The sequence below is a fragment of the Vanessa cardui genome, chromosome 6, assembly GCF_905220365.1.
Source record: "Vanessa cardui chromosome 6, ilVanCard2.1, whole genome shotgun sequence".
Taxonomy (NCBI): domain Eukaryota; kingdom Metazoa; phylum Arthropoda; class Insecta; order Lepidoptera; family Nymphalidae; genus Vanessa; species Vanessa cardui.
In genome coordinates this window covers 9,676,654-9,691,994 of record NC_061128.1, presented here as the reverse complement: position 1 = coordinate 9,691,994, position 15,341 = coordinate 9,676,654, and the positions used below count along the sequence as shown (strand labels likewise).

The 15,341-nt window shown below is 33.0% G+C and overlaps 1 protein-coding gene across 1 annotated transcript; it reads left to right on the top strand.

Moving 5' to 3' along the window:
- Positions 1-9,916: 9,916 nt before the first annotated feature.
- On the top strand, positions 9,917-12,712 carry LOC124530595 (juvenile hormone esterase-like). Its single transcript, XM_047104826.1, has 3 exons — positions 9,917-10,055; positions 10,134-11,410; positions 12,201-12,712. Exons 2-3 carry the CDS (start codon positions 10,290-10,292, stop codon positions 12,373-12,375), a joined length of 1,296 nt encoding a protein of 431 aa, XP_046960782.1. The 5' UTR covers positions 9,917-10,055; positions 10,134-10,289; the 3' UTR covers positions 12,376-12,712.
- The last annotated feature ends 2,629 nt before the right edge of the window (positions 12,713-15,341 follow it).

Below are 15,341 nucleotides of genomic sequence, written 5' to 3'. Positions count from 1 at the left end.
TAAATAATTGGGCTGCAATTTTATTTAAATGTTTTTATCACTCGTCCTTTTCGAATGAATAAAATAAATTTTAATTGATAAAACTGTAAAACAAAAAAATCTATGCTCATAAATCTGGAAACGTTTTCTTTTTGCCTTATTGAAAAATGCTACCAGTAGATACAACGTTTTCCAGTAAAGGTTTAATATAGGAACACGACAACGTCTGCCGACTGTTAGGTTGTGAATAAAATAGAACAATGAAAGATTTTGTTTGCAATATTGATTAGTGTAATTTCAGTAGTTGGGGATGGCCAAAATAATTTTATCGTTTTAAAATGATGCTCCAATCTCTCTATCTTTTGTTAGAATGCCACGCTATCGTCGAATTGTTTTCTAATTACAGCTCAATAATATTTAAAATAAGGAATAGTATTACATGCCAGTATTAAATACTAAGCCATATAAAATAATATTAATTACAGTTTTACAAATTATTGGTCAATTAATTACAATAATAATTGTATATAATAAAGTAAATTCAATAGACCATGCTATATTCATAATATGCAATAATAATGTGATATAATTTATGATTTAGAATCAAACAACAGCGTAACATACACGGAGATAGTTCAAAAGACAAATGGCGACACATTGTACTTTGAATACACATCAAAAGTATGCGTGATAAGTATTTAAATTAGTGTACATTAAACGATATGACGAATTAATAATCAGAGATGTACAAAATGGTTTTGAAAAAGCATTTAAATACAAAATACCAAATAGGTTTACGTTTTGTATTTCAAATGCTAAATGCAAAATAGGTATTTTCAAAATACTTTTTCAAAATACAATACTCCCTATCGCTGACCAAATTACAGACATTTTTAATTATTAAAGATACATATTTATTTATCATACATACATGAGCAATAGAGACATACAATGCCGAGCCGAAAAACAAACGTCTTATAACACATTACATATGAATATTGTTACAGTTTTCTTATTGAAATTAATAAAAATTCATAATAAGGATTTACTGTTAGGGCGATCACATAGTTGGGACAGTATGTTTAAACGGGACCAGAGAGGGTGAGAGGACAGCTGTAATGATTTTACCACAAAGCGGTCGCATAAAAATTGTCTTCTCAGTTGAAGTGGAGGATCAACACATTCAACTTGCAGGGCGTTAGTAGGAGAAGACTTCATTGCTCCTATTATTATTCTAAGGCATTTATGTTGGATTTTATTGAGTTTATCGGATGCGGATTTATTAAAAGGGTCTAAAATAAATAGTCCATAGTCCAAATGACTAGGAACTATTGCATTGTACAGTAGTTTGAGAGAATAGGGGTGAGCTCCCCACCAGACACCTGAGACTGCTCTAAGGACGTTAATGCCTTTTTCACACTTTTTGATAATATATGTTCAGAATGACAAATTCCGTTCAGCTTGTTATCGAGTATGATGCCTAAAAATTTCGCCTTATTGACAAAGTTGATGCGCTGATCCCCACAAAACAGATCAAAGACCGGGATTAACCTTTTCCGTGTAAAAGCAACTGCCTGAGTCTTATCTACTGATAAGGATAAGCCATGGTCAGAGAGCCATAGGTCAAGATAATGCAAAGCAGAGTTTAATTGCAATGTTAAGTTTTGGACTGAAGGAGATCTAAGATATAATACAATGTCATCAGCATATTGAAGAATGTTACAAAAGTTATTAACAGACAGCTCGAGATCGTGAGTATAAATGCTATAAAGCTGAGGACTGAGCCTTGCGGGAGACCTTTCCAGACGAGTCGGGGGGGCAGAATACAATTTTGGTATTTAACAGAAATTGATCTGCAAAAAAGCAGATTACATATGAAATGAGTAATCCTCGGAGGGATACTCAGCTGTTGCAGTTTTTGCCTGAGTACCGGAAGAAAAACATTATCATATGCAGAAGTAATATCTAGAAAAACACCCACAAGGTACTCTCCGTTAGCAAAGGCTATTCGGCTATTCGTCTGTCGTAAGAATGCTGAGACTATCAAGAGTGCTCAAACCCTTTCGAAAGCCAAATTGAGAGGGCGAGAGAATATTCCTGCTTTCCATTATCCATTCCAAGCAGTTTTTCAGGAGATGTTCAGTTATTTTTACTAATGTAGATGATAAAGCAATGGGTCTATAAGAACTTGGGTCCAATGGGCTTTTTCCTGGTTTGAGAATGGGGATAATAATTTGGGACTTCCAAGATTCCGAGACGATTCCTGCCGAGAAAAAAGCATTAATTAAATTCAAGTAGACGCATTTAGCTTTATCACTAAGGTTGATTATGAAAGAGTAGGGCACGCCATCTTCCCCTGGTGACGAGTCCTTAAGTCCCTTTAGGGCTGTATGGAGTTCCGAGAGAGTAAAGGGGCTATCCATATCATCTCATGCAGATGCTGGTTGCAACTTTAAAAAGCTATCCTTGTCTGGGACAAAGGGGGGTGCAAGCTTGGCAGCAAAATCATTAAGCCATATGGAAGGATTATTGGCATTTGGATTTTCTGAGTTGAGGGAACGACGAAATTTCTTAAGATTTGTCCAAACTGTTTGAGGTGGAGACCGAGGACTGAGGGATTCACAGAAGTTGGTCCAACCCTGCTTTTTCTTTTTTGAAAACAGTCTTTTAATTTTGGCATCAATGCGCTGATATTTGATGAAATTTTGTGGAGTCATAGAGACTGTGTGACTCTTCGGCTTCAGATCTCTGTTGGACCATGACATTACATTCCTCATCCCACCAAGGAGGGGAAAGCAATGTCTTTTTGCTGGTATTTTTTAAAAGGAATTGTGCATCAGCAGAGGACTTGATCGCATCAACAAAAAGTTCGTAGCAGGCAACGACATTCTCATCATTCACAAAATCAGGGAGAGAGTCCAACATGGCATTAGCCGAGTTAGCGTATGCTAACCAATTAACGTTGTTGAGTCTATATTTTAGGAGTGGGCATGATTTGATGAGTGTGAAGGATCTGTTATTAAGTGAAAGAAGGATAGGGAAATGGTCACTTCCAAATGATGATTTGAGGATATTCCAAGAGATTTGTGAGGATAGGGAGGGAGATGATAGGGTTAGATCAATAGCGGAACGAGGATTCTGATTTGGGTAAACTCTACGAGTCGGCGAGCCATCGTTAAGAATGCATAAATTTCATCCTCAGCAATGTCCACCAACTAGGGAGCAAATCCAGCACAGTAATAGGAGCCCCATAATGAATGGTGGGAGTTAAAATCCCCCATAACAAGAATGGGGCATGGAAGGGAAGAGAAAATGGAGAGTAATTCCGAAGCAAGAGAAGGATTAGGATGAGGAATGTTAAGTGATAAAAAGGAAATATTGAAGGCCTTTATAGCCACGGCATTGATATGCTGGCTAAAAGGAGGAAGAGGAATTTGGGAGAAAAGGATAGAGTGCCTGATCAGGATGGCACAACCTGCATACCCGTCACTTCTGTCATCCCTAAAACAGGAGAAACCCGGAATCCCGAAACGGGAACCGGGGATCAACCATGTCTCAGAGAGGGCAACAATGACAGGTTTATGAGAATTAATAAGAGAGAGGAGGTCAGGTTTCTTATGACAAATACTCTTAGAGTTCCATTGAAGGAATCTGATTGGGGCCATTTTTAATAATATTGAAGAGTTGAGTTAGATCATTGGCAACGTTGTACGGTAGAGGAATTTCATTACATGTACTTAGGATGCTTAGGAGAGTTTTAATTAATAATTCTAGTAAGTTGGCATTATTATTAGGAGGGGAGGGGTTACCATCATTCAGAGCACAACCATTTGGAGACGAGGAGGAGCAATTACCAACTATGGCTTGGTGGGCATGTTTATCATACCCCTTTCCTAGAGGAACTCTAGGGGGAGGGGAACGGAAGACGGTCTGTCTATATGATCTATTAGGAGTAGAGGTGGATTTAGATGGAGTGCTAGAGGGAGAACTAGGGCTTGGCGGAGTGTAGATACATAGGAGAGGAGAACATCTCTTTTGCAATCTCAGCGTAGGATCTGCGGACGTTTGGGAAGCGAGAGGCTGCCTCCATGTAAGAGATGTTGTCCTGGGACATAACAATTTTTATTGATTGCTGCCGTGAGTACTCTGGACAATCTTTATCCGTGGCAAAGTGTTTACCAGAACAGTAAAGGCATGTAGAGTTTTCCTTATTAACCTCATAGCCATAGATAATGTTCGCCGTTTTCGTTGGAAATTGACATTGACACTTGTTTGTCTGACATTATTTGACATGAGGCGCACACTCTGACCAAAGAAGAAAACGATGTCGCACATGGTTAGCGTGCGCCTCTATCGGTCGAATTCGGCAATATAAGCGTTTTGCTTTGTTCGTCTGGTAATGTTGGCTAAACTTAATCACAAACTATTTAGCATTTTGAAATGAATTTTAAAAATACAAAATGCCTCTCGAAAGGCATTTCAAATAAAATACAAAATGCTTTTCACTAAAAGGTATTTAAATACAAAATACAAAATAGGTATTTTGCATTTTCTATTTGCATTTAAAATAGAAGTATTTCAAATAAATCACATCTCTGTTAATAATATGATGTCAAAGCATTCCAAATAAGTTAATGGAAAACATTTTGCTGGTTCATTTTATTTGGAGCCCTATACAACATAAGAAATGTGACCGTGTAAAAGAGGAAAAATTATAGTCGTCATCAGAAATAAAACCTAAAATGTTAACTAATTGTTACGGCTCTTCTAGTAAATACATGGTACTATAAAACCTGGTGTGGTGCGGTAACGTCTTTTCGCCAGTAAAATGACTAAATATAGATTTCAAAATTGAAATATCGTGAATAATAAAGTTTTATATCTAACCTAATAAAAATCTAAACCTGAATTGTTGAAAGTTGTCAGGAGTTAAATAAGTACTCAATAATCCAAATTGCGAAACTGCAGCAATTGAACTGCATTATAGTTCCCATAATTAAGAAAAGGCCTCAAATCTCTTGGCAGCACTACTCGTGCTCACGAGGATCTCAGATCATTGAAGTTTCTCGAAGAGTTTTAACATAGCTCCTACCAAATTAGCTCTCAAAAAGCCACTGTAGAGGTTGATCGTAGGAATCGTTTGGGATTGCTGAGACATTTGGCAGACTTTGTCAGTTCTTTGCGTCACGTGTACCATGTTTAAAGAAGGCATTTTGTAACGTTTGCGAGACTAGCAATCAATTTAAGTTCGCTCAGCATAATAATATAGAGCAAGTTATGTTAAGTGCATCACTGGACGATAAAGTTATGAATGAGGTTATCCAAAGAAGAACCGAAGCACACTGATAGTTTTTTGGGAAGGTCATATATTTCAAATACCCAATGATGAACAGATGAGCTTGGCGTCGACTAATTGCAATAATTTGTTTGACTGATATTAATCAGTTACTGAACTGAACAAACACATGCCGAAAATATTAAAGTCATGCAGACTTATGATGTCGAATGTCTATGATGTTTTTATACAACTGAATGGAATTCGGCCCATACCAGTTCTTTCAGAATTAATATTTCATATTTCCTTGCTTTCAAAATAATTTTATATTTTATTTAAACATATTCCAAAGAAAACTAATTTAATTATCAACGAGTAATGAAAAACGATTTGTGATAGTGTTAAATGAAATGGTTTTTGCTATAATTTAATTATAAATTTAAATGAAAAACAACGATTAGGTAGTATGTCAAGAACTAACTTGGTAAGTATACATCTAATTATCTATTATATTGTTTAAAAACGTAAGTTTGAAAAAAAAGATAAGAATTATTTGTATTCAGGTCAAGAGGAGCATAATTTTATCGTTGATAGGCAGGTCCGAATTTCTGTTGTATTTTATTGTACAAGAAAGAAAATTAATAAGCTTGTTATAAACAAAAATATTATGACTAATTCATAACTTATACATTACGATAGTTTACAGTTTCAGAGTCAAGACAGTTTTTTTAAAGTATTTCTTCGAAGACACACAGTTCTTTCCAGAGGTAATATGTATCATCTTCCAAATGATATCGCATGCTGCTTCATGTTTCAAATAAAATAGTTTTTGTCAGAACTATCCATTGTTTCAAACGATGATTTTACATATTGTGGCATGTGCTCTTTGTTGCTAACATCGTAACGAGGTATCGCTACACCGTTTTTCCAGCAAAAAAAGGTAATTTGTTGCGTCGCGGCTGACTAAGATCGAATTATATAACTAACCTCATTCTTTTTGGCTCAGTCTATGCTTTTTATTTGCCTGAAGTGAATATAATAAGTTCTTAAGTATTTAAAAAAACCTTAAATTCCATTGTTTTATGAAATCAACTCAAGTCAATCGAAATGAGCAAAATTTTCCATAATTCTGGAAAATGATATAAATCGAGCAAGATATTTTAAGATAGGATTTAAGTAAAGTCTAAAGCATTAGAAAAAACTACAGAAGAATTTTAAATTGAACTGAATTTTATCGAATATTCAATAAAATTATACCTTTTATTTTCTTTTTCATTTTTTAAAACAATTCTCTTTAAGATCATAACATTTGAATAACATGTAAATTGCAATATTGAATATCTGAGTTTTGGGACTCAACGATATTATTATATTACCTAGCCAATCTACCACAAGATGAGATATGAGAGGTGATAGTTGATAATGGGAGCAAACTTAGAATGAATTTTACCCTTCCAAATTCGAAATGGGCAACTAGTAGTAAGTAATATAGAAAGTCTTAAATACAGTCAATCAACGGAACGGAAAATAATACTTTAACATCGGTGAGCCGATAACAATGGAACGATTCGTTGACAAAGAACGGATGGACCTACGGAATCAAATATATAAGGAATCTGGTGATCCATATTTGAAACTCACAGAAGGTATTATGCATATCCTGTTAAATATAATACAGCTGAAATAATCAAACGACCGTTACCTGAATATTTTTTAGGATAGTATAGGCACCGTGCGTAGCGATGACTCTGCCATCTCATGACTCATATTCAAAACTCTTACCCTCAATTTCAGAAATTCTACTGTCAAACAACGGAAAATATTTGTGAATTATCGTATTAATTTTTGATAATTTGAGCTCTCGAAATGTATTGTTGTCTTTCTAGATGCCATAATACATCCAAAAACAACTTTAAGGGTGTAAAATTTTACTATTTCCCTACTCACATGACATGGCTTAGGGATAAAAGAGTGAAATGGATAAATGCAATGTATTTAAAAAGTACTATTTGATTTTATTTATATAAAAATCACCAATTTTGTGGGTAACTGTTATGGAAGACAGTTTAATTTTCGTCAATCGTTGAATCTAACCTATAACCGTTGTTTCTTTTAGTAAACATCCAAATAACTGGTTCCCATCTAAAAATACCACCATCTGCATCGCCCATTACTTTCATTGTTAATTGGTAAAAAAACCACGTTTTATAATTTTGGTCATAGTAAAATCATATTTACAGACTTGACAGCTGCCAGCCTGCCACCAATGTGTCTGGGAAGTTTCGTTTTTTACTCGCACGGTGTCTCTACTGTCGGGATTATAACGCCCTCTATTGTTTCTGCACGGTGCCTATTGCACACACTTCAATACATACGCATATAGTTTTCATTATTTAATAAATATCTAAGGTTGTTAATTAATTTATTTCGTATTTTCGTGTAAATAAATTATTTGACGTATATTATATGTAGGACAGACATATTGAATTGCCATTCCACTTTATTCTTACTAGATTTACTTAAGAGAGAATTGTAAAACCCATCTTGCAAAGATTACAGAATATAAACGACAAAAGAGAAAAAGTTAAAATTATTAAATACTATGATTTTTTGTGTTGTAGGTAATATCGGACAGTAAAAGTATACCATATATAATTTAAAGATATTACTTATTATTATTTTTTTCATTTCAATGAAATAAATTCATTTTGGTTAAAGGGATAAGTTATGTGTTTCATCCAATATATTGATGTTTTTTGAGACTCAGTTCTAATTAGATTTTGGAGTCAATCGGCCGAGCTATTCAGAAATTAGTTATAAAGAAATATAAGAATTAAAAAGAAATAATAATAATTAAAAAGATATTTATATAATAATATTAATAAATAATAATATATAATAATATATAATAATATATAATAATATTTATAAATAATATATAATAATATTTTATTTTCAGGGTGATTATTTCTGAAGGAGAAAAAGTATTTCAGGCGTCAACTTTGTAATAAAGGTGAATTACGCCTGTATAATATTGTTTATGAATCATGAAATTAATAATGAAAAAGTGTGCCTTGGCATGACAATTTAAGAGAGCGTCAGGTCACTCAAGCCGTTTTCCGCCATGGCAGGTTTAAAGTCCGTCAATGCTACATATTTGAAATTACGTACGAATTTAAAAACCAGGTAAGACATGACGACTTATCGCCTGAACGAATGAATGAATGAATAATGACTCGCGGCTGACTAGCGAGTCACGACCAAGCATTAACGCGTGACGTAGTTCTTGTCAGTAGTATGAGATTCTCAATTATGCTTTTATAAAATAAATATATTTAGAGGTAAATGTGTCTTAGACTTCTTTTCGAATTTATTATTTAAAATGTATTCTTTTTTTAAGTAAAGTGTTTTTAAACCTGGCAACATGGGAAAGTCCCAGAGTTCTCTTTGAGGAAAATATCAATTTAATAAACATTAAACATATTTCCAATGAATTGTTTTCAATTAGAATCGGTATTCCACACACCTATTTGTTGTGATATATAAAGCATTTATCGTTTATCTTTTTTTATTTTGTTATATTAGACATCATGTTAGATTCTGTGATGTCGCATTGGAAATGTTTTAGTATTATCGTAGTTTGTTTACAAATATCAGTGGCCTTGTCTTCAAAACAACTGCACGTGAGTTAATCTATTTTTACATTCATTCCTTTTTGATATATGTATTCAAAATGAAACAAAACATATTATTCTTTATTCAAGTAAGCTCATAAAAGCATTTTTTAATCATATCATATTACAATGTTTTATTAAGCGTTAAACTATTACCGGGTAAGAAAGTAGATTATAACAAGAAGAACCGGCAAGAAAGTCAGTTGTTACTCTTTTCTTTTCCACCATTTTAATTATAGAGTATGTTAGCAGAGAACTAATAATTTTCTATATTTCCTGCCTAGAAGTCAATGAATACTAATTCGACGATTTTTTATCTTTAATATAATATGATCTTGTGTTCATTAATACGCCTTATTTATCAATGTTTTTATGACATGAGTTTTATAATTTTTGATAGGTCAAATTAAAAATAGATGTGAACTGTTGTTATAGAAATGAAGATGGCTTACGTATTTAAAAAAAAAACTAGAAAGTACTTATACTTAATTTTGCATTGCATCGATCATACGCAAATGTAATTTGGATGGCTCTAAAATCAAATGTTGTACTGATCTGACTATGATGAAATAAGTAAACTCTTTAATAAATTACTTTGAGAAATTTTATATTATAACTCGATTTTGCGCATAATTAGTTTCGATTATAAAAAAAACGCGTTGTTGTTCAAATTAATCCTGCATATCTCCTGGAATTTGATTAACGTTTTCGATATTGTACCGGCATAGACCGACATAGAGTAAAATTTTAGTGACACACAGCCCTCTGACGTAATATCAAATACATAAATTGAAAATATCATATCAATATATTGTATTAGATAATTCGATGTTAATATAAAGAAAATATTCATATCGAAAGTTTCTTTTGAACGAAAATCATTTATAGATATATATTTGTAGAACTAAATATAAATAATAATATTAAAATATATTATAATATAATATTAAAAATAATTATATTATCTGGTTTAAATTGAGTTAATATTTTTTTAGAATGACCCAATAGTAACAGTAAAAGAAGGCAAAGTAAAAGGCTCATTTGGGTATCTGGTAGATGGATCCCCGTACTATAGTTTCAAAGGAATACCTTACGCAGCTCCGCCTGTGGGAAATCTTAGATTTAAGGTAATATTTATATTTATTACTTTTTTTTAAAACAAATAAAAATTAATTATGCTAATAACACTGTTATTATAATTTCAGGCACCATTACCGCCCCGACCATGGAAAGGTACACGCGACGCAATAGATTTTGGTCCTATTTGCACTCAGTTTAATATAACATACCAAGGCGATGAAGATTGCCTGTTTATAAACGTGTATACGAAATCCTTAAACAAAAATGCTAAATTACCAGTTATGGTATTCATCTACGGAGGCTCTTTCACTCAAGGATCGGGGAACTTTTTTTTACCGGACTTTCTTTTGCAGCACGATGTTATATTGGTAACGTTTAACTACAGATTAGAGGTATTAGGTTTTTTATCGCTTGAAACGCCCGATGTACCCGGGAATGCAGCAATGAAAGATCAGGTAGCTGCTCTTCGTTGGGTTCAGAACAATATAGCTCAATTCGGTGGTGATTCAAACAGCGTCACGCTATTTGGCGAAAGTGCTGGTGCATCATGTGTCTCCTTGCACCTGTTGTCTCCAATGTCGAAAGGATTGTTCCATAAAGCCATAGCCCAAAGTGGAACATACGACTTAGTTCAAGCGGCAGGTGCGAAAGAAAGAGCATTTCGTCTTGGAAAAATTCTTGGTATTGAAACAAGTGACGATCGAGTTCTACTCGACTACTTCCGAAGTCTTAACGCTAATGCTCTTACTAACTTAACTGCTGCAACGTTTACACCCGATGAAATGTATAGAGGATTACCGGCTAAATTTTTACCAGTCGTTGAAAAAAACTTTCCTCAGGTAGAAGCTTTTCTTAACGAGCCACCAGAGAAGCTTCTTCTTGAAGGTAAAGTTAATAGAGTACCACTGATGATGGGATATAATTCAGGAGAAGGATTAGTGATTGTTAAATATCATGTTACTAGGTTAGATGTTTACAACAAGGAACCGTCGTTCTATGTGCCGAGAGAAGTAGTTGAGAAAATTACGAAGAAACAATTGACTGATTTTGGCGACAGAATCAAAAGGTTCTATGTTGGAAATAGAAATATAACTGAGAACGATTTAAATACCATATGTGACATGCAAACAGATATCAATTTCGCGTACAACACGCATAGATTTGCGCATTTGTATACGAATTTGTGTAAATCCACTTACATGTACAGATTTAACTTTGATACTGATTTAAACGTTGTGAAAATAGACTTAGGACTGACTAGTTTGAAAGGTGCTAGTCACGCTGATGAACTTTTCTACATATTTTATAATTACCTAAACGAAAGGGCTTATCAAAGTCAAGAGAAACTAAAGAACATCGTGTATAAAGTAACGAAATTATGGACGGATTTCGCTAAGACTGGGTAATTAAAATTAATGTTTAACTTACTAATAAAAATGAGTTATTGAATCGTACAGTCGGGATAAGAAAAGGTTCGTCACCTTAAGATCTATTTACGTGTGCTCAGTATGAGCTATAATCTGCTTTACCGATCGAGAATGATATATTGCGATGCGATGTTTAGATTCAAAAGGTACTAAGGGTATAAGACTTGATAAAGGAATTATTTTGAAAACTGACGAAGGTTTTCTTACTCTGACTGTACATCTTTGATTAGAGTAACATTTACAAACACTGACTTTGAAATCATAAATATTTACTACTTCAGTACTATTTTTTTGAACATTGGCCAAATTTCAGTATCTTGACATTCTAAAATTGAAACACCCCATAGTTTAATTGGTATCCTTATTTCCCACAAATGTCTACCCCTTAAGATAACGTCGTATTTTCCTTAACGTTATTCTTCACTATTTACCTTGTAGTTCTTAGACGGGTTTTTTTCATTCAACGATTTGTCATCTCTAAATAGTAAATTAGTAGTAATGGTTTTTCCAAATCAATTATGTGTAATCTAGTTAAGAAGTGAAGTGAAATATTTTAATCTCTTGTTATTATAAAAATAAATGTACGGTTTTTTATATTCAATTTGAAAATATAGACCATTGTTTTTTTTTTAAACACGTGTACGTGTACCTTAAATGATTTTTTTTTTGGAAACAATTTATTTTAATTTTGTTGAATCAATTTATCGATGTGAAAAGAGAAAATATTTAAGATTTCAATACAATCTAGTAATTTTCTTATTACAGTAATCCAACTTCGGATAACAAGCTAGGAGCTATCTGGGAACCTTATACAATCAAAGGGAAAGAGTTCTTCAATATTGAGGAGCCCTTTTCATTGGGACACTATGCGGATAAACGAAGGATGCAGTTTTGGGATGAACTTTACTCAGAGGCTGGCCTTCCACATATATCGGGATAATATTGTATATAATAATGTATCGTAAAAAATATATATGTGTACGTTAAATTACTTATTCTATTATGGTATTATAGTGACATTTCTCTACCTATATATGTCAATAATGATAACCTTTTACTTTATGTAATGTGACATAAATACCTATAAAACATACAATCATGTTCCATATTTAATAAGAATAAATAAATGTTTGTAGATACGTATTTTTACTTTTTTTAGTAAGTTTTCGATCCACATTACGAAGATCGATTTTTCAGTTTTAATAGTAAGCAATATTATTTAAAATCTTAAATTATATATGGACGTTGACGAGCTACCCTAAGCGTTTTGATTATAATAAATTAACTGTTTTTTTCTTAATAATTTCTCTTCTAAATTAATTGAATAAATGAAAATGTGTTTTATTTATAGAAATAATTTGATGTTTAATCTACCTTATTCTATACTTAATATTATAGAGATATTAAATGTGTTGGCTATACAACATAAATTAATTTATATTTTTGTGTTTTTTTTATTTTGTATATTCATATATGTAGTATAACAAACAAATCTAGTAAGATATCTCTAAAAAGATTGATACAAGTGTTAAAAAAATCACTTATTAATATTTAAAATATTTTTTGTTTATTAGAACTATTATTATACTTTTGCATTCCTTAACAACAACAAAATTATTCATATATCTAAGTGTTCATATTTAATTTTCTATTAGTACTATCTTAAAAAAATATGTTTATAATTAAAAAAATCTTTATTGAAATAAATTTAACTTAACGGTTCATGCATTAATTATTTAAATCGCCGTGTTTAACCTGTTTTATAAATTTAGTTATTATATTTTTATTATTAAAACATATTTATACAAATGGTCTTTAAAGGTCGTATTGTGAATTGTCATTTCTGATATACAACTTTCCCGAAAAGCAAAGAGTTCTTTTAAATGTCCCTCGAATATTTGTAAAATGTGTGGGAAAATCCGCAGACAGGGAATTTATAAGTCAGGAATGCGTAACAATTCTTTTTTATGACTAAACATGTGATACTAGTAAAAAAATATTACCTACTAGAAATAACCTCATTTTGAGTGTGTGTATTGACACACTCAAAATGAGCTTCTATTGACTTATTACATATATACACATCAACACCGTCTAGGGATATTTTGCATAAAAATTCTTAAACTCGAAAAACCATTTCCAGTTTTAAAATCTTTTGATGAAAGTCTATTTTGTAAACCTTCTTGGACGATTATAAATTTGAATTTGACAAAAATAAATAAAAATAAAATTTTTACGCGACATAATGGTAGCGATGGCCGAAGGTTTCGTTTACCTACCGTCATATTAAGATATTTTTTTTGTGTTCAATTTAAGTTTTATAACAAGTTATCGATTAATTTCGAGTTAAACCTATTGTGTGCATCATGCAGCGGTGCCATTTAACGAGAGAAGAAATGCTAAGGGCAGAAGGCATGCTCCAAGCTGGGGCTACTCAACGGAGTATTGCTGAGGAGATTGGAACAAGACAAAACGTTATATCTAGGTTATGGTCACACTACCGTGCTACTGGTGAAGTGACTGAAAGATATCCAGGTGGGAAGCGCATAACCAATCAACGACAAGACCGATATTTGCAAGTTGCCGCGAAAAGAGAACCAAATGTTACGGCACTTCAATTGGTTCAGAGGCTCCAGCCAGAGGACCAGTTGCTTGTGAGTGACCAAACTGTAAGGAGAAGGCTGCATAAAGCTAACCTTCATGCTCGCAGACCGCTTCGTACTCCAGCACTACGCCGAGGAAATCGTGGGCAACGACTAGAGTGGGTTCGTGTAAATTTGTTCTCGGAAGATAACCAGTGGTCTGTAGTGCTGTTTACCGATGAGCCCCGGTTCGGTTTCCATCCCAATATACGTAGCGTACGTGTTTGGCGATTCCCTGGTCATGATAGCCGCTTGCAACATCTTCAGAAAGTCCATTCACACCACGGCGGCATAATTATGGTTTGGGCGAGAATTAATCTTGGTAGAAGAACAGACCTCGTTTGGATCAGAAACACCATGGCGGCCGAAAAATGCCGTAACGAGATGCTTTTGCCAATAATTTAGCCCCATAGACTAAAAATGGGCCAAGAATTCACGCTCATGCACGATAGCACCCGTCCGCACACAGCGGGAGTGGTGACGAGATGGTTGTAGGAGCAAGACCTATCAGCACGCGTGGGACATACTCCAAAGACGGGCTTCGAGGAATTTCCCTGCAAATATTGCGACGGATGAGCCACTTTTTTGTATCTTAGTCGAACCTGGGACAATATACCGCAGCAAGACTTGGATAACTTAATCTAAAGTATGAAAAATTGTTGCAGGACGTTATAAATGTCCTGGGTAGTTTTACAGACTACTGATTTTTCATATGACTGCTAAAAACAATAATTTTTCTACATTTTTCACATTTTCTTGAGACAAACATTAATTGTTAGTTTTACCATTATTTTACGTTTTTTATTTATTTAAGGATAAAATTGTTTACGCAAAATAATATGGTTTATTTTTTATTCTGGAGTATAGTCAGATAAATGGGCTTTATAAAAATATAAACATGTTGCATGTTATCTTTAACAAATTTTGAAATAATTGAGTAAATTCAAAATATCCCTAGACAATGTTGATGTGTGTATATAATTTTAATTTTTATAAATAATCTTAATCCGACCAAATTAAATTCCTTAAATGTGGGACAAAATTTTTATCTGGCAACACTATATTGCAACAACAACAACATTATACTGCATTCTAATTTCGATTCTTGAACGTTGATTTAGTAATAATCAATCATATGAGTAAAAGGTCTTAAGTCGATATATTTTTATTATTTAAGGAGTAATACAAATACTATTGGGATAGAATATAATTTTAAAAACAAACAAAATGTGATAAAGAGCATGCACCTCGTTTCAATGTTGTC